The sequence below is a fragment of the Manduca sexta genome, chromosome 9 (assembly GCF_014839805.1).
Source record: "Manduca sexta isolate Smith_Timp_Sample1 chromosome 9, JHU_Msex_v1.0, whole genome shotgun sequence".
Lineage (NCBI taxonomy): Eukaryota > Metazoa > Arthropoda > Insecta > Lepidoptera > Sphingidae > Manduca > Manduca sexta.
This window is the reverse complement of record NC_051123.1, coordinates 897,182-924,306: the sequence shown is the minus strand read 5'-3', so window position 1 is coordinate 924,306 and position 27,125 is coordinate 897,182. Positions and strand designations below refer to the sequence as shown.

The following is a 27,125-nucleotide window of genomic DNA, read 5'->3' as shown; positions in this document are numbered from 1 at the left end:
TTTAGTATTTGGGAACCAGACAAAACAATTACAACTGTACACACAGTAATAAATAAAAAGAAAATCCAGCAAAGTTTCCATCATTATAATGAGATGAATTGCATCGCTTAGGAATCATGAAGGGAATTATGAAAATCAATCAAGTTCATTCTTCGTCTATCGTAATAATATCTTTAATCTGTAATTCTGTTGCGTTTCGTAATTTAGATAAAACTACCAGAAATCCAACAAAATTTCCTTCCTAATTTCTTTCTTTAAAGACAACCGACACCCAAAACTTTCTTTTGTGGCATAGTACTCGAGATCTTGTTTACGCTGGAATATAAATGTACATCTCCGGTATACAAAAGTAAAAACCATGTTTTCAAATCAAACCTGATACGTTATGATCGGCCAAAACACACCTACAAACCAATAAGACTATTGCAACACAATATACAAGCGCCCACAAGTTGATAATACGTAATCAGACAACGCTCGAGCGATTAGCACGCGACACGGCTGTCGCAGTGGGCGAGAGATGGAGCATCATTCACTCGCAATACCACACGAATAAATTGTCTTAGAAAGAAATAAACAGTTACATTTATATTTGAATATTGAAGTTAAAACTACGAAATGTTATTTGTAAATATCGAGACATGGAAAATTATGTTTTAGTATCAAGTTACAAAAGTTGACAACAAAAAAACTAGGAATGATTTTTAAGATTTAAATCGACTGTAGTAAAACTTGTGCAAAATCTAGTATTCACTAAGTCTGAGGCCAATAGCCTAGTGTACTAAACCGCAACTGGGCGCAACAGTATGGCTGCGGTCGCACGGCGGCCAATCACGACTGCGTGCGTGCGCACAGTCGCGCGTCACAGTCGCTGCGTCAGTCGCGTCGTAGCTATCTTACTAGACGGTGCGCTTTTTCGTCGTGAATCGATAAAATCGCGATTATTCCAACTGGAATTTAAAGAGGTCGCGTTCTGTCATAGACAAGTGATTGATTTCTGAGTAGCGTTTGCGAACTGTCAAATCAAAATGGCCGTTTTCAACCCGGTTTTGATGATCGAGGAGGTGCAAAAGCGGCCTGCGTTGTACAAGGCGGACATGCCGGCCGATCGCGAGGAGAAGTTGTCGTTGTGGAAAGAGATCGGCGCGGTTATGTACCCCGACTGGGACTCCATTAATAAGGCGACGGCGTATGATAGAGGTAACATCGGGAGGCTATTTGCTAGGAAATTGGTTTTACGATGGGTTCATTGGGGAACGGGTGATAAATAATGTCAATATCGTGTATCAAGCCGGCGACTGTCGATTCCCTTGTAAATTTAACAATCATTCATACGCTTAGCTTTAGAGCAAATAATAGTCACATTGGAACAAATAGCTCATTCTTCCGATCATCTACTAACTTTAATATTAAATGTTTCCTATTTTACAATATAAACAACTTTATTTACAAAATCGAAGAGTAACTCGTGAAAAGTAAAGCCGGCCAAACTATGTTAGTAGTTACACCGCCGCGACACAGCGCGCGTATCGACCATTTCATTTAGTCGGGTTAATGAAATCTGACGATTGTTTTGTCTGCTCAACGCGACCTTGGGCTTTATTACACGTACATTTAACGACTATTGTTCCGTGATATCCGCTATTGATAGTGGAATATTGTATTTCATTTAGGGTTGGCAGGTGTCGGATTTTGATCAGTTGATCAGGGTTGGAGTGATCTTTGTAATCAGGTTGTATTGTAGTTTTTATTGCTTTATTATTCACTGCCATGGGATAGGTAATTTGCTATACGTAACTTGACGAGTACGTATTTATTGTAGTTTTTTTTTGTTTCTAGGTACTTCATATAAAAATATAATTCCTTAAATGTATTTTTCGATTTAACACTTGCTGTTATGGGCAGTAGGCCGGCATAATAATCGCAACCGTCTTTTGACTAATACTGCATTGCACGAAACTGCGTCTCTAATTTGGAGTAAAATTCATCATAAAATACATTTTAACAAATGCATTTTCTTACACAAAAGTTACCCGGGTTTCCTTTGAAAAATTCTGACGTCCCATTTCATTCCGCGACGTGCGCCGGGTGGGGGTCGCCGAGGGGTCATCCCCCCCCGCAGAATGGAATCCCGGATGTGTCATTAAGTTTTATTGCCTATTGTCTCAACGCATTTTGATTATTCAAATGTATTGTAGCCAACCCCTTTCAAAGCCAAAAGCCCATATAAAAATGTGGAAAAAAAAAAACATTTTGCTTTCTTTTTGAAATGTACACTCCCTTTCAGCCTTTCATGGTTTTTTCAGCTTTTAAAGTTGGCTCCAACACAAAAACTTGAACAATGGATTTTATTGAAACCGAGTATAGAATAAATTTGTTTTCCGACTGGACTTGAGTTTTAATAGAATTGCATAGTGCATTGCACTTGATGGTTGCTATAGAAATGGGTGCGGGTATTGAGGTCAGATAAAAGAAATGGGTGTAATATTAAGAAAATCAAAATACGAGTGTTTCGTTTGCTTCAATACACATATTTTAATGCATAGTTTCAAGAGTTATTGCTAGACTTATGCCGTATCAGACTGAAATGCAAGGCCTTGGGTTCAATCAGTTGACATCTATATATATTATTTTATATTCTACGAATTCGGAAATTCTTTCACTAATACTATTAGTATTCTTTTATCTAGAAATGAAATAAAAAATAGTGTAGCAGATTCTCAAACATAAAAGTCTCTGGAAATTATTTTATTTTATATTAAGTATATATTTTATAGTATAAGTATATCTGTATTTAAGTAGAATGTTTGTTTTATATAATATATATGTATTGTCTTATTTATTTTTATATACCTACACCCACATTGTCTCATCTCTGCATCACCCAAAGGTTTACTGTTAGAAAATGCCTCAGGCATTAAGTCCGCCTGTATACATTTACTGTATATAAAGTTTAAATAAATAAAAAAAAAAATGGAGTTAATCACGGGTAGAGGTTCGTGCAATAGTCATCCTTGAATATTTTGAGTTTTAACTGCGAGGTCGTGATATCTTCTCTTGCATCAAGTACACAATACAAACAATTTCCTTAGACTTTTAGTACCTATTTAACATTTAGTTGCAAGTTAAAACTGTGTATTAATTATTATTTAAAACCAAAGACGCTCGACGGATCTTAGAAAACATTTTTTTTTATTCTGATACGGCACAGTGACCTTACAGCACCTGATGGTAAGTGGAGTGGGGTCCAATAGAATGTCGACTGACGAGAGATGATTACCCCTCGACAGTCGACATAATTATGCCGGCCTGTTGGAACCGGATATACGCAGGCTGATCCCGTTACGCGACACATTTACTTGGGCCATTGTAGTGGGTTTTAAAAACTTGTATACCGTTGTTATCCGGGCGGATATAAAATATATCCTACCACCATATCGCACTTAAATAAAATAATGACCCTTTCCAAAATTGCCACCTTGTGGGAATTGTCAAACAACCAATTTCTGTTTACGATCTTTTAGAGATTTCCCTTTTTTTTCATGCCATAGGTTTCATTTTTTACCTTTAATAAGCTCAATTTTATAGCAACTTAAAAAAAGGTAGCAAATAAAAATTAGTTTTCCGACGACTGCCGCAAGTTAAAATTTTTGAATAAGGTCATTACTTTATTAAGAGTGCTATATCAAAATATACCATCTAACACGCATGAACACTTTCTATTACTTAAAACTCCATATTATAAACACTGGAATCAAAAACAATATAACATCGAATATAATTGATAGTTGGAAACTAGAAACCATTGACAGCAGGCGACCTAAATAAGGTTCGTCGTGCCAGGTCGTGTGGCGCGGGCTGTATAACCAGGCGTACGGCACGCAGGGCGCAGTGCAGCGCAGATACCTAAGAATAATGTGTTATACAAGTGTTTTTTACTGGTGGTATGGTGGTGGTGGTGGTGGTGGTATGGCCTCTCATATGTGAGAGTCATGTGTGAGAGTCCGCCTGGGTAGCACCACAATGTCTATTTGCAAGCAGCAGTGTGTAGTCACTGATGTGTTCCGCTTTGAAGGACATTGTAGCCAGTGTAACTACTGGACATAATGAGACTTAACATCTCATGTCTCAGGATGGCGAGCGCAGTAGAATAACAAACAATACTTGTAATTCAAAGTGTTGGATGGTGTTTCTACTGTTTATGTGCGGTCTTATCGCTTACCATTAGGCGAACGGCAAGCTGGTCTCCTCATTCAAGCATTAAAAAAAAGGAAAAGAAGTATCAGTCTGCCTTGATCATGTGGTTAAACTGCGTACGCGGTACACAGGTCTGGGATCCCGGGTTGGGTAAATTATTGGAGTTTTTCTGCTCAGTATGATAAGCCTGGAGCCCCCTTTCACATGGATGGAACACAGGTGTTGAAAAGCGGGTCCCCTAAGTACATCTCTGGCTACCCTTTCGGGGATAAAGCCGTGATGAGTGTTTTTTTTTTAAATAAGTTACCCGTCTGCTATTACAGAAGCTCTAGCCAAACTTTGAATAAATATTACGTGAAACTCGCCTGTTCGCCAAGTTACGACTCGCAATGTAAAAGTAAATATATTTAGATTAGACGGTTAATGTTGATAGACATTTGATTAGCACATTTATGGTGGTTCTAATACTGAGTGACCTCTGTATTGAGTCGTCAAAAATATATAAGAAATATAAATGAGATTACTTTAAAAAAATCCTACGTATTAAGTAATAACGAAAATAGTATTTGATACAATCAATATTGTTGTACTTCGAATGATCTTATTCAAACATTTGATAGATCAGACCTGAGTATGTAACAACAGATCCTTAACTACCATTTACATCAGTTCACATTCAGTTCAGTCAATCAATCATTCTTGAAAACAATAATTAAACTTAACAATATCGGACAAAAGATGTGAACACTTCTCAGAAAGGTCAATCATTGTACTAAAAATATTCGAGTATTATACGTGCCATAAAAAGTTTTTTTATAGAAGAGGCCTAGGAAGTAATGTTATCACTGCCGCTTGTAACAATAATGTTAAAGCAATGTAAGATCCCAACAAACATTCCTAACTTATTTTTTTTAAGAGATGTGATTTATTTGAATGTAATTCCTCAAGTTATGTCCTTCCAGTCACTTCAGTATTTGATTAAATTTATTATTATTTCCATAGCATACTGCTTATGATGTATTCGTTAGTAACTGACTAGGGGGTGTAAGGTATAATAACACCTTCAAGACTCCAAGTAGAATGAATGTCGACTACCGATGAGGACATGGTGACCCTTCATCCTTTACTAAACCGGCGTGCTTGGCTGTCAGGTATTATCACGTTGACAGGAAACTGATGTAAGTTTTCCTATGTCCAGTACTGCAACTGCAACGAAAATGGCGGTCGCTCCGTGACGCGTACAACAGGGAGCTGAGGTCGCGACGCTCCGGCAACAGGACCAACAAACGCACCTACAGGTACTTCAAGAGGATGCGCTTCCTGGGAGGATACGATGGAAACGTCAGCGATGGAGAGTACGTATTTTGTTCTAGATAGAAATTTAGGCGTTTGCCTAGTTAAAATTCGCAAATCGAATTTTCTCGTTCAAGAACTTGAATATACACAACCGTTTTATTAATTCAATAAAGTGGCGAATAAATATTTTCATTAACTTACAAAACGTGATTTCATGTTCTATGCAAATTTTTATAGCAAGTAATAATTTGATTACAACGAATTTGATTATGGTTTGATTTTTCAGCGAGTCAGTCGTCAATGACGTGATCATGTTCAGCTCGAGCAACGTTGACGAGCAGAGTGTTGACACAACTGAGGTGCAAGTCAGGCCGAAGCGGAAAAAGCGCCAAAGGGAACCTAGTTCTGACAGCAACCCGCCCGAAGAAATAGAGATGCCAGTGTTTCCTATAGATGACAACGAGTCAGATACTGACAAATTGTTTCTATTATCGTTTTTGCCAGAGATGAGGCAACTACCCATCCACATAAAGATGTGGGTGAGAGCCCAGATAGCGAATGTGATGCAAGAAGCAGTGTCGAATCATTATAACAATACTCTGCCGGGAAGTGATAGAAACCAATTAGATGTAAAGCGACAAAGGCTAGATAGCATAGAATAGTTATTAGGTAGAAATTGTTGATTGTTAATATTTTGGAACTTGGATCAGTGGTAACAAGTTCTTGGTTTTGAAAGAATTGTCTATTATAATTGACCTTTATTTGATAGTCAGGTAACGCAAAATATCTAGATATTCTATGAAATATCATATTTGTTCTATTTCCATCCACAAGATCCAAGTTTCGTTTTGTACTTACAAGATAAAGAAAAATTTTGATGCAATGACCGTTAGAGTAAGAGGTAAGTAGATTGTATTGAAATTGATGATTGGAAACACGTACTTTTAAAAAGATACGAGTGTGTTATTAAGATTAAGCAACTATTGTAAGTTTACAATGAATAAAGCCATGGGCAGTTTATTTTGTGTTATTTTATATAGTTGATTTATAATTATTGAACAACAAATGCATGACCTGTTGACTATGTTCAAGGAAGGAAAACCTAAATGAGTAAATAAAACAGTGACACGTTTTAAATAATATCTGTGTGAGGGCTTGTAATTCTACATAGGAACAAGGGGAAATAAGGAAATGTTTAATTTTGAAATTTTCCTTCCTTAAAAGTGGTATGTTTTGCCAACATATTGTAAAGCAATTTAATGGGAAAGAGGTTCCAGGTTAGGTAAAAGATATTGTTTTATGATACGTGAAATTTTCCACAATGTACGATATCGCCGCTCTAAGTTTCCCATGAAAGGTAATAAGCTGGAGTCTAGGACTGAACATTGAGTGATCGAAAGTGAAACTAGAGGGTCTCTGTTTATCCTTTTGGGAAGATATGTGGTTTATGGGTGTATGAAAAATTTTAAATGTATGTATAATATAGGACCAAAATTAATATATCTTGTAACCTATTTCATTCGACGTGCTACACGCACATAAGCGAGTTAATTGATAGTATAACCGCTATGTCTACATCTGTCGCCAAGCAGCAGTATGCAGACATAGTTTAAACGACATGAACAAAGTGCTTGATAGGCAATCATATCTAAGCGACAATAAGTAAATTTTTGAGTAGTGCTTTAAAGTTTTGATTTTAATATGAAAATTCCTAACAATTATTTCTTTTATTTTATAAAGATATAGTCTAATGATATTAAAATTGTCCTAGAACTACAAAACCTAGATCAAATGACGCTGAAAATAATGGCGATTCATAATATTTATATAATCCATTTTCGGTATATTTATCGCCTAGATATGGTTGCCTTTCAAGCTTTGAAATGATGTTTTGAACGACGAGTGAAGTGCAATGAAATTCGAGAGATTTGTTGTTGAAATTCTGGGTGATTTTTTAATATTTACGGCTAAGTATGACGCCTATCAGGCGAGTGAAATAATTGAATGAAAATATTTGTTGTTCAAGTCTGTTTTATCATGTCTAAGTGAATACTACTCATTAAATATAAGTCGACCAAACACAAAAGTCACATAAATGCTCCTGAAAATATGGGAATCAAACTTGAACTATCTACGTAAGCTATATTTGGCGGATAACATTTCCTTGAACGTTGTAACAGGCGCTTATACTGACAAACAACTTGTCCAATTAGTTCACATTGTTTGAATTGTTATTGTAAATATACTTGTTTCCTGTTTTATTACAATAGAATTATGGAAAAACATTGCGTTTTAATAAATACCATTTATCCTATTGCCGTTCCGCGGTTATACCTGTAACAAAATATAATAATATTAATTAAATTTTAGATGTATTACAATGTCAGTTGGTACAAATTAATATTTTGGTATGAATATGGAAACAAAATTCAATATAGTACATAAAAATTATTACAATAATATACAATGAAATTAAGCCTTATTCAAATTGACCTCGTAAACCTTATTGAATGATTAGGCTATCCTTTAAGTTAGTAGAAAGTTCGAGAAAAGTCATCCGTAAATTAAAAATACTCGCGCTGAGAAAGAAATAGATTATACGTGAACCGTAGCGATTTGTCAAATATAACCTCAGAGCGGGTTATCGCCATTCCAAAAAAAGACGCAATACGAAAGCCTGAGCCTTTTTATTCAAAAACTTCCGAAGACACCGCTAACTTCCCACACTAAATTGCGAAGTTTTTCCAATTATTCTTAACTTTGCGAATAATTCGCGAATTTTTTTTCGGTTCGAGTTTTGCCTTTTCAGCGAAACTTTTGGTATGAATTTCTTTGTCTAGTCTCAGGAGTTAAATTAAGTTATGATTTTGTTAGATTTCTTTAAAAACCTATTCTTGAAAACGTTCAAGTATTTCACAAGTCAAGTATTGGAGTCAACGTCTCGTTCATAATATAAATAAGCTGTATTGTTCAATTAAAGATATTAACAAAGTTAGCGATTTTATAAATCTCCAAGTCATACATATTTTTAGCGATAAATGTGCAGTTGATAAAGAAATCGCAATCAATGTGACATAAAAACTTATCTATACATAATATTATGAAGTTTTTGTTTGTCTGAACGTGTTAATCACCGGAACTATCGTTCTGACCTTGAAAATCCTGTCAATGTCGCTTAGTTTGGAATAAACTACTATTTCCAACGATTAGAAAGTAATTTAGTAATTGAAGGTGTTTGCACTAATTTACTCTAAAAAAATTATATGTTCAGACACCTTTAGTCAAGTTAATAATTTGACTAACTTAATTTATTTAGTAACCTAAATAATTAATTAACCTAATTTGGGTTTAGAGTTAAGACCTTCCCTCTACTAAATGGCCTTGAGCAGTCGTTCCACATTTAGGACGTACGAGTTACGGGCAAAAGTATACAAAGATTTACGAATAATTTCTATAAAAAAACAATTTTAGATGCTTTTCTTGTGAATTTCGTGATTATTTTTTTTATACCAGCAAGGCACTGAATCTAACGGTAAATGAAACAGGGTCCAGCTACGAGTATCGATTAACGAGAGATGATTACCCCTCGCCAGTCGACACAATTATGCCGGCTTTTTGGAACCCGAACCACAGACCGATTCCGGAACGCAGCACACTTACGCGAGCGACTATGGCGGATTTTACTTCTTGAGCATATTCTACCACCACCTATCAATCTAAAGAGGCGTTCTTGAACATCCAAAGCGGATACATAACTCTTATATACATAGCTGTATACATACGTATTGCATATATGATAAATCACAATTGTTAGCTCAGCCGTAATAGATTATGCAGTGCGTGCTATGGGGAAGGTCTGATATGACGCATGCGCCATAATTAGAACCTGTGCCTCGTGGCTGAGGACACGCTGCCTTGCAATAGACCAGAGGGATGCAGGTATATTGTAATCTATATATGCCTGAGTTCCCTGGACAATGTAAGGTACCGCCATGTTGTCTGCTTCTGATGTAAAGCAGCAATGTGTTTAAGCAATGTATTGATTTAGTTTAAAGGGGATTTTGTCCAGGAAAAAATGTACAAAAAATGTAATAATACAGTTTTATAAGAATCCTGGAAGGTTTCGCAACTGTTTATGGACTAGACAAATCACTCGCTCGTCTCATAATTCAAATGAAAAAATATATTAGAAAGACAGAAAATATAAATTATTAAGACCCCTGGGATACAGTCCTAATGCCCCGCCATTAAACCAACGAGCAATACATTTAATGATCTATATATTATGTACAGGTATATTTTGAAACATAATGCCTACAGAATAAAGGTCCATTTATATCCTCCAAAGTTCACACTGCTTCCAATTCCGAAGTATGACAGAGCGACATAAAATGTTATCGCTGAAACTTCGCAGAACTGAATGCAACAAACAGAATAAGGAAAAACTACTGAAAATAAACAATGTCGTCGACCTCAAACAATTAATATTCATTTATTATAATTAATAATTAACTCGCTGTGATTAAAAACGTCATTGTTTAGTCGAAGGCCACGTGGATAATTTTGACGATATCCTTTTAGCCATGAGAAAAATTATGGATGACTTACTTTAGAATTATACATACATATTACATACATACATGGTATCACGCATATCCATAGGGGTAAGCAGAGACTGTGGATTCCCACTTTGTACGATTCTAGCATACTTCTCACGCTTCTTCCACCTTCATCAATCTTTTCATGCATTCTCGCCGGTTCAGGGTACGTTTGACCTGGCCTTTACTAAAAATGTCAGATACATTCCAAGGTTCAGTGCGGTCGATTCTTCCCTACTCTTCTATCCTACGGTACTGTCCATCATTTAGAGGATGATTTATTTTATTTCACAAGCCGTCTATAGGGCCCTGATGCCGTATGTTTTTTTAACAATTTACAATTGAAATTGGCATACAGAATAAGCCTAACCATGCCACGCTAATTTCAAGAAGATCATGAAGTTATCGTACATTTGTTCATGTATCTAGCAATTTTAGTTACCCACTCCATTGGTAACCAGTATATAGGTAGTGTTGTATTTTTAGTGGCTTTTGAAGGCGGTTTAATTTTTTGTTAAAATGTTATTAGCTGTACGTTAGTTGGCGGTAGTGTGCTCAAGTTGTTTGCCGGCTATTTTATAAAGACTACATACAGCCCTTTCCCGTCTACTGCGCCACAACATTGTTTTTAACCTACACCACAAGGTAAAACCAAAATATATTTTTTTCACCGCACATAATTACCATTAATGAGCCATTATTGCACGATTAACAATTATGTAACAGACATGCGAAGGTCAATCAACAACTTATTTTAGTACAACGGACTCGTTCAAGTGAATGTTTGTTCGCATTTAAGCGATACCTATTCAAGGAAATATTATTTTTAACACGAAGTATTAATTTTGGAAATCCCCAACAGTAATATTTTAGGAAAAGGAATGGTTGTAGATTTGGCTGTATTTTTGAAAAGGGTATTATAAAGAGCCAAGGTTCTAAGGCTATCTAGAAGCTTTTGCAGATTGCGCAACGTGCGTTTTCGCTACGAATTCTTGCTTTAATAACCAATGATATTATAAAAGTATAGATCTACCATACAAAAGCTACCTAATAAATTAAACGGAAAATGGGTTCCGTACGCACACATACACATCCTTGACATTGACCTGTCAAAAGAGATGACGTATTAAAACCATTATAAACAAAAAGACAACTACTTAGTCTTTGTAGAGAATTATAATCCAATGTCACGAAGAAGAATTACGTGTGCTAATGAGACATCTATAATTCGTATACCATTGTAAAGAACGCAGTTCCCGACCGAATCGTGTTTACTGCGCGTAGGCTCCGATTTCTACATGAAAAAGATATCACGCGGAAACCACACTGACACTGAATAACGCACGTCATTCATATACTTAATATAAATCCGATGAATAATAAAAGAAAAATCTGCAGTGTTAGACCCAGGACACTCGTTTTTAATAAGCTTATTTCGAAGCCACGCTTTCCAATAATTAGAGTGCAAACACCCTGACTATTTTTAAGTCTATTTACTAAAATAAACATATCTTAGTACATAAGGCGGAACGATGTGTAAATATCGGAGGAACGCGAGTAATCCCTCAGGCCATTTGGGTCAAAGCCAAATAACTTCGCCCACACAGCACCGCGCCCACCGGCGATGCGCGCGCCCTCTGTGTTTACCTTATGTGCTAGGTTCTGCTCTTGAAGAGGTCCAAAAACAAATTAAGTCAGCCTTTTTTGGTACTTATATCGCTAGACCCTTGGCTAAGTTTTAGCTGTGGTAAAATAGTTCGAATGTAGCCGTTCCTTTTAAGTATTTCTAGAACAATACATTTCATGGTTTGGTGCAAAAAAAACTTTATAAACTTCGTGCTTATAATATTGTTAAGTTACCAGAAGGCTGCAATTAAAACTTACAGCCAATTTCAATAAATGATCTCAATCTCAATCCTCAATCTGAGCCCAGGAATGAACTAATCGAAATAAGTAATTTGTAAGCATGTTAAAAAACTTGTTTCGGGACAACTTTTGAGTTAGATCGAAAAAAGCGATTGGAATAGTTTATTGAAAATGGCGGTAAGTCTTCTAAGGTAAGACAACTATTACAGGAGCCGTATAGCGGGTGAGGGTATGGTCATCAGGCCCTATTCCGTCTACAGAGGAATAGCCTTCATTTTGCAATTCGGGGCGTTTAACCAAAGGACAGCTTTAATGCCCATATAAGTAAGAGTCCCATATAAGAGTCAATAATCTCCTATCTAAATGTACGGCTATAAAAGCTGTTCTGTTACAATGCATTGATTGCACAAAGACGGATTTGCCTCCGTAGACGGATGAGGCCCCCTGAATATAATAAAACTCCAGCCAAAAAGATCGGCGATATACTTACTTAGTATAGTATACCAACGTACTCACGGCAGACGGAGATTGTGAACGATCAAAGTGACACGAAATGTGTGTTGTGAATGAGGCCCAATTGCACAAATTGTGCCGGCAGCGACACATCATCGTTATTGATCGTTTAATGAGACATTGCTGCAATTTAGTGATACAACGCCTTCTAAAGTTGTTTATTAGTTCACTAGATACGCAACTCAGATACCTACCTACCTACATTATAAATAATTGTATGAGAAAAGTTGGAACCTATCTACTAAAAATCTTATTGTTAATAATTAGAAGGGAATATACGCGATAAATGGAGCAACGAACTTCAAATCGACGATACTTACTACTTACTTACAATATTAAGTATATTAAAGATAATAAATTATTATATCTTGAAAATGTTTATTATCGTATTTTTAATACGACATTGAAATATTTTAAACTATTTTAATGCGCATAGCGAAGCGATGCAGTGAAATCCAAAATCACATCGGCGCGGCGCGGCGGCAGCGGGCGTGAGGCAGACGTTGCGACGTTGCCGCTCTGTACACGGCGCGCCGCGCGACCGCTGCGGGCCCGCGCCGGCCACGCAGCGGCCCTCCTCACTCGGCGCACGCCGCCGCCGCGAACGCGCGTTCCTCGTCCGGCTCGTCGGCACGCAGCTCTCTCCGCGGCACCATGACATACTGCCTCGACGTTGAACTGTTTATCAGTGAAGTGAAGAAGTACCCAGAAATATGGGACTTGAACTGTGAAGACCACAGGTACAAAAGCAGGAAACAGCAGGCGTGGGCGGAGGTCGCCAGGGTGTTTATTAATGACTTCGATGATATGCCCGAGACTGAAAAATTGGATGTCTGTAAGTATGGCGACCGAGAAAGACTTTGCAAACGCCAAAATTGCTGAAAAAGCGAAGTGACGTAGCGGGCGCACCCGAAGTGTCTGCTTTTGAATGTGGAACGAGCGTACAGCGGGAAATCGGCGATCGTACAGCTACTTACGGCGGGCCCGGCCGGCTCGATGATGAATCAATACTAAAATCGATTCACGCACATCGACTACAAGTCCTATAGTAGACTACGCCGCAAGTGTTGTGTGCTGTGTGCATAGTCATAATCTGTTACCAGGCAAGCCCTACCCTCCCTGTTCTCACACTGAATCTAACTTTTTTCCTCGCAATAATCCATCATTCGTGTACGTCATTTATCATTACTATCTCACCGGTTGTGGGTGGACAGCGAGTTAAATCGGTTTTATAGGAAGTAAAAACATTATTAATTTGGACAACGGTCTGGAAAGTAGAATGTGATGTGGAATTGCTAAATTAAATATGATGGGGTTTAGTGATTGAATTTCTTATTGGTATCCAGTATAAGTACTTAAGCTGTCAGATAGGGAAGATTTAGCTTTCGAAAATGCAAAATAATCGTGTATAATGAATTTTAACACAATTTTATACGGATGAATAGTGATCCAAGGAAATGGTTAAATTACTATGATTTTATGAACAAATTGCAAACCTTTATACAAATAATAAATTAGTGGATTACAATTACTTATTTCGCGAATTTGGATGCTAGAGTTTATTATTTCGTACCGTTTTGTTTCATGGTATTTGGTACAGCATTCCACGTAACCTTACTAATCTTACTGTCGACTAACTTATTTCATAATATACCATTAATCCTACTATGATCAACGTTACGATCTACTATAAGTACTTTCGCTATTCTAACATTGTTATTTCGATATATATTTTCTAATAAACTTATCATTCCTTTAGGTACTGAACTTAAAATACTATTAGAATTTACAGTTATTAGGTGACAGGAAAAAGATCTAATAGGTTTTATACGAAGCTATTTTACAAAGGATTTCAGATTTTGTAACCGAGGTTGGGATCCTCGTCACATGAATTGATGCTGGTCGAATGGACAATTAAAAAAAAGGAAGATATTAAATATATTTAATTATAATGAATGTAGTATTTGGGATATTCCCAAATGGCTGACTAGTAAAACAGACGTTTGAGATTTGCCTATACCTTCCAAACTATTACGCTTCTGGGGCTACGAAAATGGAGGTCTAATAATGTTGAAATTGGAAGCGACTAGAGCAGGGGTGGCCAACCGGTCGATCGCCACAACAAGTCCAGTCGATCGTGGCAAGGCAAAAATATAAATACGTAGAACAGACCGCGCAACATACCTAATCACTAACTGCTGCACGCATCGATTTGTATTATTTTTTAATCAAAATAATAATAAATTGTGTGCTGAACTATGTGTTAAGATTTCAAGATGTATGTAGCTTGGTAGATCGCGCAGAGTATCATCAGTGAAAAGTAGATCTTGGGTCTTACCAAGTTGGCCACCCCTGGTCTAGAGCAACATAATGCACGGTAAATTAATCGCTACGTTTCTTAACATTTTTTACCTTTTCGTAAATATGAGGATACCTAAGCTATCAGTTTTTTTCTCACTAGAGCGCGGCAAGCACTATGGGTAATTGACTACATACCTTTTTATTCTATTGCCGGCGGTATTTACAAGAATAGTGACATTCAATTATATCACAGATATCAGACTATGGTCCGCCCATTACACAGAAATCATAGATAACACCAGTGTAGTCCACCGACTCATACATAGAAAATATAATCTAGTTTCATTAACAAATATCATAGATTGAACGAGAGAACGAACTGACATTAGTGGAGTTGTATTTATCACATTATGACAGTCTAATAATATACTTTTTGTTAATTTATTTTAAAATATACTTTGTTTATTGTCTCTCGTATTATTCTACTTCAAACACTTTAGACTATCGAAATAACTTTTTAAATGACAACATCCAACTTGATTGTATGCACCATTAAAAAATAAAGTGTTAGTCATTTTAGCGCAAGTATGAAGGCCGTGTTACGTTTAAGTCAGTTCGTGTCAGTCAGAAAGTGAAAACGTTGCAATGGCGTCAATTAATGTCAATCTAGGTTTAGAAATAATGTTTAACGGATTTTAATGTTTTGATATAAAAATTTGGTATGTAGCTACTAGGGCGAACTAAAGCTTTATAAGAGGTGGTGGCCAGTAGGTCGTCTAATAGCGATGTCGCGTGATGGGAAGTGTTCACCATAGCCGGTTAATAAACATAATGCCAAAGATATCTTATTTATAATTTGACAGCCTTTAAAATTCATTTCACACATAACAATATTTAAAGAATGAAAATCCAACAATGTTGCCATAAAATAAAGAGAAATAAAAATACGGTATTTATATTTTTCAAATGCCCTTTAAATACTATTGAATTAAAATTATAATCAAATTATTCAGCGTGATCTCAACGAAAATAACCGAAATTTTCAATTATTGATTTCAAACCGACTTTTTGCCTATAATTACGTCTACAACCAAATAGAAAAAACACAATTCTTTTGCCTCACCGTTACATTATTTCTCGATTATGTCCAAATAAAATAAATTCGACGCTAACTATAGGTTGCGACTAAATTTGCCGCTCCGCAAAAACGCGAGGTTTTTACAGCAAATTGCACGTTATTTTAGACCGACTTTGAAAAGGAGATTCTGTATTTTACCTATATGTAACTATGAGTGTTTGTATATTCGCAATCTTCTCAAAAACTACTAATTCGATTTGGATGGGGTTATCTTTATTTAAATGTATATTTTTCAGGGAAGGTTTAGGTCTTATCTCCCTAATATGATAACTGCCAGAGCTAAATATTTTTGAATGCCTGTTAGAAGTAAACGCAGAAACAACTAAACTGATTTGGATGAAATTTGGTATACGGGTAGACTATGTTCTGAATTAAAATGTATATTTATAACCGGTAATTTGCTCTTATGAGAAATAAAGAAAAATTTTATCAGGTTTTTCAAATATTATAACAATCATACATTCGAATTATACTTATCTCGCTTATTTCACATTTTTAAATTTAGTATTTTTTTTTACTCCACTAAGTGGAGGAAGTGTAAATGTGGGTTTTGAGATATGGAATACCAGCCTGATGGCGTAAGTCACTGCACAATTTTAAATACCAACTACCAAGCCAAATAATAGGGAAAACTTGAGCTTTTCTTTAAACATTTATGTACCTAATAAAACCTTTTAGTGGTTCCATAACATTGCTATGCATGTGTTTAAATTAACTTTACTAACATTTTCGTAATTCAAGACATTTCCAGCCAATTCTGTGTACTTACAATGTTGTGTAACGTTTCTGTCCATGTAAGTACTAAAATCCTAATAACATGCTTGTAACAGTGGTCTTTGTGTCAGCAATTACAAAAGATTTGCACTAATGAGAACGGTAATCCCAAATGAGACTAGACGTGTTATTACCATAGTTATTTAAGTCGCTCCCCCCCGCAAAAACGGCGGTAACTTTATTTTTAGAAGTTATTCGAAATTTATACTTATAGAAAAGGTATTAAGAATCTTATCTTATGTATCTTTACTTCGGTTATATACATTTTTGCTAATTTTAATGGTGCTTAATTAATTTCAAAATGAAAATGCGAATTCAAAACAATTCTGCATTTCCTCACGAAGTACACAGTTTCATTTGAAATCAACACTATTAGAAAGACAATTTCATAAGGAACATTTTGGTAGTTTAAAATTTACGAAAAGAACAAAACTTGATTTTCTGAAGCAATTGTTTGTAAACCTTTGCATATTGACTGTTATTCGTGTACTGTAAACGTATGGAACGAACACTCAAGGCCGCTTGCTCGGGGGAGAGTCTTAACATTCAGCCGAATGCGGGCGTCACAAACATTACGTAATTAAGGTTCTGTTTACAACGAAAAAGTCTGTTTAGTGTTATCAGTGTATTTATCTATAAAATGCACTTCAGCGAATTCGTCACATGTTAGCTAGAGCGAATGTATAGCATGGATACGATAACGATAATATATTATAAAACACACACCTTTGTTGCAGACAGGAAACTCCATGGCAAATGGCGGAACATACGCGACTCCTACGTGCGACATATAAAAAGAAAGTACGGGAAGAGAGGTTACATGTACGCCAAAAACTTGTCGTTCCTAGAAAACATTTACAAACAGAACAGCAACTCGGGAAGCGATATCGATGCAGACAACAATGATGATACATGGGCGAGCGAAGCAGAAGACACCAAGCACAACAAACTGTATTTAAAGAAGGGGCTTGACATCAAAAGCGACAACTGGCTTAGCGAAGAAGAGCCAGAGAACGTAAAGAGAAAAAGAAAGAGTTCAAAAAGAAAAGAATTAGAATACGTGGAGAGTCCATTTCCGGAGGCAGCGTGCAGCTACAGCGTCGCAGAAGATGATGACAGGTCCTTCTTCGAATCCTTACTGCCCGCTGTGAGATCATTCGACTTGGACCAGAAACTAGAGTTCCGTAGCAACGTCATAGCGATAGTTAAGAGCATTAGAAGTAACAATGGCAAGTTTAAAATAGACCCAGGTTCTGTCGACGATGAATAAGACACTGTCAATCTGCAGTGTTTACTGCGCGTACGGCGCATTTGTAAACAATGCGGATTGTTATTTTTTTTTATCATTCCATTATTGTGATAAGATAATAAATAAGTGACGTTTATGACTGATTTAATGTTTTGATTGTATCCCACTTTTAAATTAAATAAGGTACCTTTTATGTACCGATTTTCATATCTTTTGTATTTTAAACCTTTCCCTTCCTTGCTGATATGAAATATATTATAACCGCAATATGAGTTAGGGTTGACAATTATCAATAGAGTATAAATACTTAGTAATTGCTTAATAATATGGTTTAACATGATATAATCAATGAAATTATGATGAACACTGAACTGCCTCGGTGGCTTAGTTGTATTGACGACTGCCGTGCTGAGATTTCGGGTTCGAGCCCCGGGTCAGATAACTAACTGCTACTGTTTTTTGCTCAGGGTCTGTCGGTCTAGAATTGTGTCCAGATGACAATAATCTGGCCCTCTACTACGTTAAATAGTTGTTGAACTACGGGTATATTACCGGGAATTAAAGAGAAGCTCTGATACATAGCAAACATTGGCAACCCCAGTATCTACATAGTAACGCTTATAACTGATCTACTTCTTACTATTATTATAAATTAAAGGTTTGTGCAAATGTTTGGATGTTTGTTACAAGTAAACGCAAAAACTGCTGAACGGATTTGGATGAAATATTGCGTACGGGTAGACCATGTCCGGAATTGAAAAATATATTACTTTTTAATCCGGTAATTAGCTCCCGAGAGATATAATGGATGTTTTAAAGCGCAGGAATGTCTCGGGATAGTCTCCTCACGCAGGTGAAGCCGCGAGCCACACTTAGTATTCTATGAGTACTGCTAACCGACGTGCTTAAATTGTTATTGGGAAAAATCCTAGGTTCGATATTAAGTAGAGTAATTTTCTATAAATTACAAAATCGCTATTAGACAAAAAACTATTGGGCAAAATGTATCTGCGCTGTGCCTACTCCTTTAACGATATAGGCGTGATAATACGTAATAAATATGTGTAGGCAGTAAGATCAACTATGTAGCAATAACGTATCTAAAACTAAACTCGATTCCGAATTATTCAGAATCTAAATTCTATCTTTTCGGCTGCTACTGGCTGCCATACTTAGTTTTAATAAAATACTTACTAATAGTATAAATATAAAACTTTGTTAAAATATTAAGATGTTTGTTAGAAGTAAATGCAGAAACAACTGAACAGTTTTGAATGAAATATGGCATACTGTTAGACCTTGTATTGGATTATAACATAGGCTGCTTTTGATCCGGGTTATTTACCCTCGTGGGAAAAAATGATTTTTATATACATATTTTGATTCTTTAAAAATATGGCGATGACGTCGTACATTGTTTATGGAATTTTGTAGCGAAGCAACGAGCAAGACTGTTTTAAATAAAGAAAAACCTACTATTATAAAAAACTCAATTCAAATTAAGAACAATATTTCTAAAACCCAATTCGAAATTTAAAACAAGACCCGCGATTACCATGTTTTGGTACAGCAACAAGTAATTATTGTAACAATAATTCCTAAATAACAAACGTCGAGCTGGCAACGGCGCGGCGAAAGTTTCGTGCCGGATCGATACGGCTGGGGAGGCGCGGGCCGGGGTGGGGCGGCAACTTTGACCCTTCCGATACTATACAGGGTGTCACGTGTTATCATCCGCTGCAACATGGCTGTCGTGAATGAAATTGTTATCAGTCGGATATCTGCAAGATATTGATATCGTTTGTTCAAGTTCGCGGAACGGGAGCTGCTTAAACTACGACTCATATAAAGCCCTGGTAATGTAACTAACTACAACCCTCAAGTGAAGCCCGCAACTCTATTACTTAGGACTGACGTTAAAAGTTACATATATAGGAGAAGGGAGGTCTTCGCCTGGCCAGGGAAACATAAACGTGCAAATCTTTTGTATTTACTATCAAATACTATACGTTCAAGTACTATAAATTAAATTTCAAATTTTTATCGATTAATTTTAGGAATTATATTCTGTTTGGTCATAGACTATAAACACAGTAAAATTCTGGCCATACGGGCTCATTCCGACAACGCGCCTTTTACTACAGCTGTAATACTTCTCCGAAAGGGTAATCAGAGATGAAAGTAGTACACACAACACACTATATTCTGGCCCAATGTATGAGGCTAAAGTATTATGAAAAGTCAGATACAATCAACATCCAGGGCATATACTGATACGGTAATGCATCGCCATGAGTCAGCCATCGCGTGTGTGCGAGCAATCAGCTTTGTGCCGCCATGTCTGTTGGTAACTTTGTTCTCAGCTGATTGTATGGTACCTATTACGCAATACGGTACAACGCCTCATATGTGCGATAAACTATATTAGTTTGTCTATGGTTTACTACGTGACAGAGCGGCTGTTTAATTTAAAGTATGAGTCACGTGACTCCAGGCAGTATGGTCGAAACACTAAGCCTGTACTCTAGATATATTAAAAAAAGAATCGTACGTTGACTTATTATATATATTTATATTGTATATATTTTTATATTGTATTTATTGTTTTAACACTATAAGTATTAGTTTGAATAATAAGTGACGCTCAACATGTTTAGGAAAGCCGAACAAATCGAAAAATTCTCGATTAAAAAATAAAACTTCACTCCTTAGTTCTCTTAGCAGTACTTTAATTACTAGATAGATCTTAATGGCCAAAGAAAGAACTCCACTAATAAAAGAACTTTTAAAACAATGTCACTCGTTTATCAGCTATCTTTATAACCTTTAATTATCTCTACGAGACAAAGGCGGTTGCTTATTCGCATTGAAATGCTGGATCGATTTTGATGCGGCTTTTGTTTATATTTCGATTTTTTAGGACACATAAAATACTTAAATATTATATGGTAATCAGAATTTCAGAAAGGCTCAATTCTAGATTAAGAAAAAAATAAGTGTATCAAAATTCATCGTAGTGGATTAAATTCGTTTCTGGAATTGTAAAGAATTGACCAAATGCCTATTTTATGTCTGAATTTAGGACGAATCAACGTCATTTGACACTAATATCGAATTAATGTTAACAATTACTGGGTTGCACCTAACTTGCCTCTAAATATTACGAGTCATGGATTAAAATCGTGAAGAGAAAACAAAATTCTATTAAAATACATGACATAACAAAATAAATACGTACATTAACAGAATAATGCCTATTTGAAAATAATATCAAAACATTTCGTAACTAAATTGCGCCCACGGCACACCTAAATAAACACGACTATAAAAATCCTATTTTTAAGCGTGTTTTTCTTATGAAAACATCGTTTTGTAATAAAAATGTATGTTATCTACATACTCATAAAATTGTATGAGATATTTTGTTTCGTATTTTTTTCGAAAATATTTGTCTCTAGGAATCTCCTAACCTAAATGTCTTCAAAATAAGAGATTGTGTCAATTATTAGTCGACGCAAGATCGTAATGAAATATTTGAAATAGACAAAGCATTTAGACGACGTATTCTATGAGTATACGTTAAAATCTAGTATCTATATCCCGCGTATTTTTTAAAAATCGAATTGTTACTAATAGTTTCGAAAATACAAAACTTAAACAATAAAAATCTATAATCTTTGGTTTTATGACGAGTCGAAATTTTCTCGACAGTCCAACTTTACCAATCTCACTTTTAGATCACACTTTTTCCATGATTAATTTCCGAAACATCCCCAAATATTACCCGCCATTACCCATTGAGTGCGGCCATTGCACGGGCGGCGGCGGATGACGCAAGCCTGCTCACTGCACCGAGCCACGCCGTAACATAAATAGGTAATAATAGGTGGGTACAGAGCGGCAACGTGGCACCACGCGCGGGCTGGCAACGCCGCACGATCGATGCCGACGGCTTTGTAAATGGTTGCGAGCTTCCCTCTGCCCGGGAACGGGTCTCGGTTTGATACAAGATTTAGTGAAAATGTTCCAATACGTATTGTGTGAATAGATAAGGTTGTAGATAACGTATGCTATTAATAATTATGCTGCCTCTCTACTAATGTATAGAAAATACTGTGTACCTACATTATTATCGTGTGCAGATATATTATAATTATATAACTATACTTATATAAGTTTCACACGTACATACATAGTATTAGTACATAAGTCGAAAGATTTTCATTATTAAAATAAAATAAAAAATAACGGCACTTGTCTACAATGTGGGCTCCGATAAAGGTCCAAGCTATGAAACTGGTTTAGGTTCTTATTTTTTAACTTAAACCGAGGCTGCGGCTAGTTGGGCCCCACGAAGATCTCAAGGGCACGTTTGTTATTCACATCAAAGTTTCTTGTGAAAGGAGAACTGATACCTAGTTGATGTATGTCTAGTCTAAACTAGTAGTAGCAGGAGACAATTTGTATAAAAAGTTCGTCTTTTTATTATAGTCAATAACATTCCAATGTTTTTTATCTTACACGAATCGTACCTATTTCATTAATCAGAAGGATACAACATCTTTATTCTTAATGAAACTAAACATGTTACTATTCCGATTAGATAGGTAGCAAGTACTCAACATGTGAATGTAAAGACAATCGATGTATCACAGGTCATAGAATTGAATACAATGACGATTAACATCGTGAGAACATGCGTCGGTATAAAAACAATACCTAAGTAGACTAAAACAGGTTTTGGCGAAAATAGAACTCGAATATCTACCGTGTTTACAGCTCTAATTACGTCGAATAGGTAATACTAACGATCGCAAGTTACAACAGCACATTCATGTTTTGTTCGGAGAAACCGACCCGAATATCTAATAACACTGCGTCAGATATTTTTGATATAAAGCGCGACGTTGCCGCTCCGTCCAATAAAAACTTATCATGCAGATATCGGGCGTTGTGAGCGATGAAAAAAACCTGCATTAAAATGCACTGTTTTTAATGCCCGCACGTCCAATTAAATGCAAAAATCAAAATTTAAAAAAACCTGATCCACCTTAATTGGTCGGAACCGTTATGAGGTACGTTTAGCATGTAGTCGGACTCGGCAGGCGGTAGGCACAGCGGCCCGTTTACGCCAACTTATCCAATTCGCAATGCCAAACAAGTTCGAAATTCGTGTATTTACTGGTCGGAGCGGCAACGTCTCGCGGCGACGGTGCGCGGTGCGGCAACGTCGCCCGCTATTTCGCGAGCCCACCCGTCTCTGCGTTTGATGTGAGATCAGCTGGACGGGCGCGTTGTGTGCGGCGTCCTGCGTGCGCGTGTGTGCGTAACGCGTATGTGCGTATGCCAGTTTTTATCTCGTAGTTTTTTTTCGTGTTTACTCAGCCCGTATTCTGTAGTCTGTACATAGGTATTACGCAGTTGCTATTCAGATTTGTTTGTATGGTTCTTATCGTCTTTTACTAGGATCGTACTAATGTCATACTTTGTTTCTCGCTTCGTGCTAGTCGGATAAAGAAATTATCTTGAGTCATTACATAACTCCATTTCTCAGTTATTGATTGAGCGACGCTTAACAACGAACACATCGAATACCTTGATCTTTGGACCTTTAGAATAAGTACAACTTAATGACATCAGATACTATAAAAACCATAAACACAGATCTATACAGACATATATATTATTCAGCCTAAATTTTCTTACTTAAGCAATAGTTACACTAACCAATGGTGGCTAAATCCGGATTTAAACCCAAACCAGTGGATCAAAATAGCGTTACGTCATAAGGTTTTAATGTCCATAGACAAGCCAAGATCAAAGAGAACGTTAAAATAAAATAACACAGTTCTTTGATGTACCGTTGCGGCTGGTCACAATTAAACATGGTTGCACGATGTCGGGAAAGCAGTCGATGTTTTTACTTCATGTTGATCAGTTAAAAAGGTTTTATTTTGATTATGGCTTTTGTCTGCGTGTCCGCCTGTGTGATTTCTTTTTTGCGTCATTCAAAGTAACCTATAGGACTTAGGAGTAATGTAACTTCCTATTAGTGAATATTTTTCTCAATCGGTTTAGTAATTCCTAAGATTATCACGTTCAAACAAACTCTCCAGCTTTATATATTAGTATAGATTTTAAAAAGATTTGTTTTGCTCGATATTTCTTAGTTAGGACATACAACAAAAATACAGAAAACCAAAACTGAGTTTTTGGTAACAATATTCGTTATTCATGGATGATTTTGGCCACAATATAAGCAGCGGTAGACAGTTTCATTTATTAATGGAAAGTCAAAACGATTCTATATAGGAGGCTTATATCTGACATAAAACAAACTGTAGTTGAACGTGTAGTTTTAAACCAATTGATTCTCATTTTACCGCAAAACTTTTCAAAGCAAATTACGTTCAAAATTTCGCATGCATATACATTCTAACATCGCCTGAAAGAATCCTATGTTTTAAACTCACTAAATTGCCGCCTTTCTAACGGCTATGCCGTGTGGCCATTTTATATCACCCGCCATTTTGTTATGGCTTTGATACCGATTTCATTAAAACCCAACTTAGGTATAGAGAATTTTAATAATTTTTAAACGAGACACGGGAAAAAGTGTCGCTGCAACCCACTTAATTTATTGTCGTGGAAATTTTAATGAAAATGCTCTTCATACATTGTATTAATTTTAAACGGTAAAGACATAAATCTCTTTTATGTGTGATATTCCCTGTATGGAGATATGAAAAAGTGTCTCATCTACATAACTGGCGGGTGAAGGTACCTTACGAGGCTGGAGTTTACTTCTGTAAGTATAAAAAATAGCTTTTCCTTTTATAGAATTGTTTTAGATATATTGAGAGTCTAAATGAAACTGATGACATTCTCAGTACCTTAAAAGTGCATTTAAATTTATTTCTACCCTCAACAAAAACACGTTTTTAAACAAATCACTTTTTTTACTAGCTTTTTCAAACAGTTTGTGTAGAGTGATAGTTTTCCCGGGATAATAAATAAATATTTACGGTAGTATTAAATTTAACGCATTCAGACAGACAATCGCAGCGGGGACTTTGTTTTATCATATGTAAGTAATTATTTTCTTTTTCATACAACTACTACACTTACAGCCCATCATACTCCCGTCCCATAATATGATACGTAGAGAGCCTGCCGCCATATCACAAATCCACGAGACACGTGCGCTTCAATAGAATAACTCACAATTTCATATCAAAAATGGAAGGCTAAAATATGTCAATGGTAAAACGGCGCGCCAAATGTACCAAAGAGGGCGTAAAGCCGATTTCCTCCCGAGATGGGAGAGCGTTTTGGAGGGCCTTGGAACCTTCAATAAAGCTCCCCGGTCCATTTCCCGGGACCCTTTATGTGTCGTCCATTTTCGTCCCATTCTAGACGTTGAGTTTTAATCCGCTCCGAGGCGGTATGGATTTAGGGTTGCCAGTTGCTAACTTCAGTAGTAGTAAAGTATGTTTGTATGTTACATTTAGAAACTGTTTCTTTTTTAAACTATACCAAAATAACAAATAAAACCTAGTTAAGACTATTGGCATAATTAGAAATTTTTTGAAAATCCTAAACATTATCATAATAATATAAAAAAATAGGTCAAAAGAAAGAACAAAAAAACATCTACATTACACATAAGTATTTATTTTTTATAAGCATACTGTTTGAGTAGTACGTCTCAAAATACCCCACTTATATGAACTGGCAACCCTATTGGGATTATTTTAATTCTGAATCGATAGACAGGCGGTGTTCCATAAATATGTGACCCGTCGATGGGTCGGCTCGAATTTAAAATATTCATACATATTTAGTGTTTCTGGAAACATCGGAACGATTTCACCAATGCCAATTACTCCCATATTTGGTCTATTAATGGCTATTGTGAGGGTACTAAATCAGCAGCGGGTTAAAGGGGTGGAAATGGGGTCAACCGACCAGGGTCCCATGCTTGCTAGGGGCACAGAGAAAAACATTACCCGCTTTGAGCAATCGTGTCAAAGGCCCTCGCAAGATCTGCCGCCCAGAGCCTAGCGTTAGTTGTGAACTTTACTGAACTAAATTAACTTCTCATCGGTAAGTAATTATGATCTTACTGTTTCGTTACTTTCTTTCTAAAATGAAAAATATGAAATTCAGAAACAAGACAATTAATTGAAATAGCTCAAATAGCATACTTCTTCGTCTAATTACAAACAGGCTAAGAAAGTCCGTTACTGAGTTAATAATGTACAGATTGATATTTTGTGGCACGATTATAACAATAGTATACGAAACGCGAATAGCTTCGACGTCTGACTAAATAAAAATGTAATAAGGCTTCATAAACATTGTAATGAAGCAAAACGACCCCAGGATAAGAAGTCACCTCATTTTATCGCACTGACTAATAGATAGACTAAATGTCGAACACTTATGACATTGATAAACCGAATTTCTGATATCACTGTGTTTGTGTGATTTTCTTTAATTTTTTTTACCTATCACGAATGAGGAATTACCCAGGTTATTCTAATGAATTGACTGAGGAAAATTACTAAATCTAACAAGCACATAGTTCAATTTTAATATCTATCAACTAACTGCATCCATAGCCTTCCATTTTGGATACAGGCTGACCCCAAACGTCTGAACGAAACGACATCGATGGGTTACATCATGCAACCGCTATCCAGGTACAAAACATTATATAACTCTTCTAACATGTATTCAATAATCATTAGCCACAAAGAACCCTCTGCTAAACACAGGTCGCGTATACCAAATCTAGTCAATTTCAAACATTAACTCTAACCCGAAACAGAAATAAAGGCAGGTCAATAGTCCATAGTTTGGAATGTAATTGAATAAGCCGGTGTATTTTCATCGGGTGACCCAATTCGTTTTTGCTTGATGAAAAATCAATGTTCATCTACCAAGTCCGTAAATGAAATGAAACGTAAAACTTAAACATTAACGCGATTGTTTATGCGTGGAACGGAACGGTAATTAAGAACGTATTATGTTTTATTGTCTTTGGAAATATCATTTTTATATGAAAGTAAAAAGTTTTATCGATATATCTACATGCTTACTGTATTTACTGTTCTATAAATACTTCACGCTGTGTCCTGAAAAGGGTAAGCAAATGAATAACAAGACTAATTTCAACGGGTTTTTAAAA

At 36.1% G+C, this 27,125-nt stretch overlaps 3 protein-coding genes across 7 annotated transcripts in view; 2 read left to right on the top strand and 1 right to left on the bottom strand.

Moving 5' to 3' along the window:
• LOC115455707 overlaps positions 1-27,125 on the bottom strand; it is a 150,202-nt gene that overhangs the window by 102,025 nt on the left and 21,052 nt on the right. Inside the window, exon 3 of one of the 5 annotated variants that reach the window (XM_037436684.1) lies at positions 7,797-7,827. The exons of the other annotated variants lie outside the window; for them this stretch is intronic. The gene's annotated coding sequence lies outside the window, so the exon portion shown is untranslated. The remainder of the gene's footprint in view (positions 1-7,796; positions 7,828-27,125) is intronic. 5 annotated transcript variants of the gene reach the window in all.
• LOC115455710 lies at positions 871-6,513 on the top strand. Its single transcript, XM_030184381.2, has 3 exons — positions 871-1,200; positions 5,396-5,552; positions 5,780-6,513. Exons 1-3 carry the CDS (start codon positions 1,029-1,031, stop codon positions 6,153-6,155), a joined length of 705 nt encoding a protein of 234 aa, XP_030040241.1. The 5' UTR covers positions 871-1,028; the 3' UTR covers positions 6,156-6,513.
• On the top strand, positions 12,968-18,141 carry LOC115455709. The gene is made up of 2 exons (XM_030184380.2): positions 12,968-13,305; positions 17,421-18,141. The coding sequence occupies exons 1-2, from the start codon at positions 13,125-13,127 to the stop codon at positions 17,951-17,953; spliced, it is 714 nt and encodes a 237-aa protein (XP_030040240.2). The 5' UTR covers positions 12,968-13,124; the 3' UTR covers positions 17,954-18,141.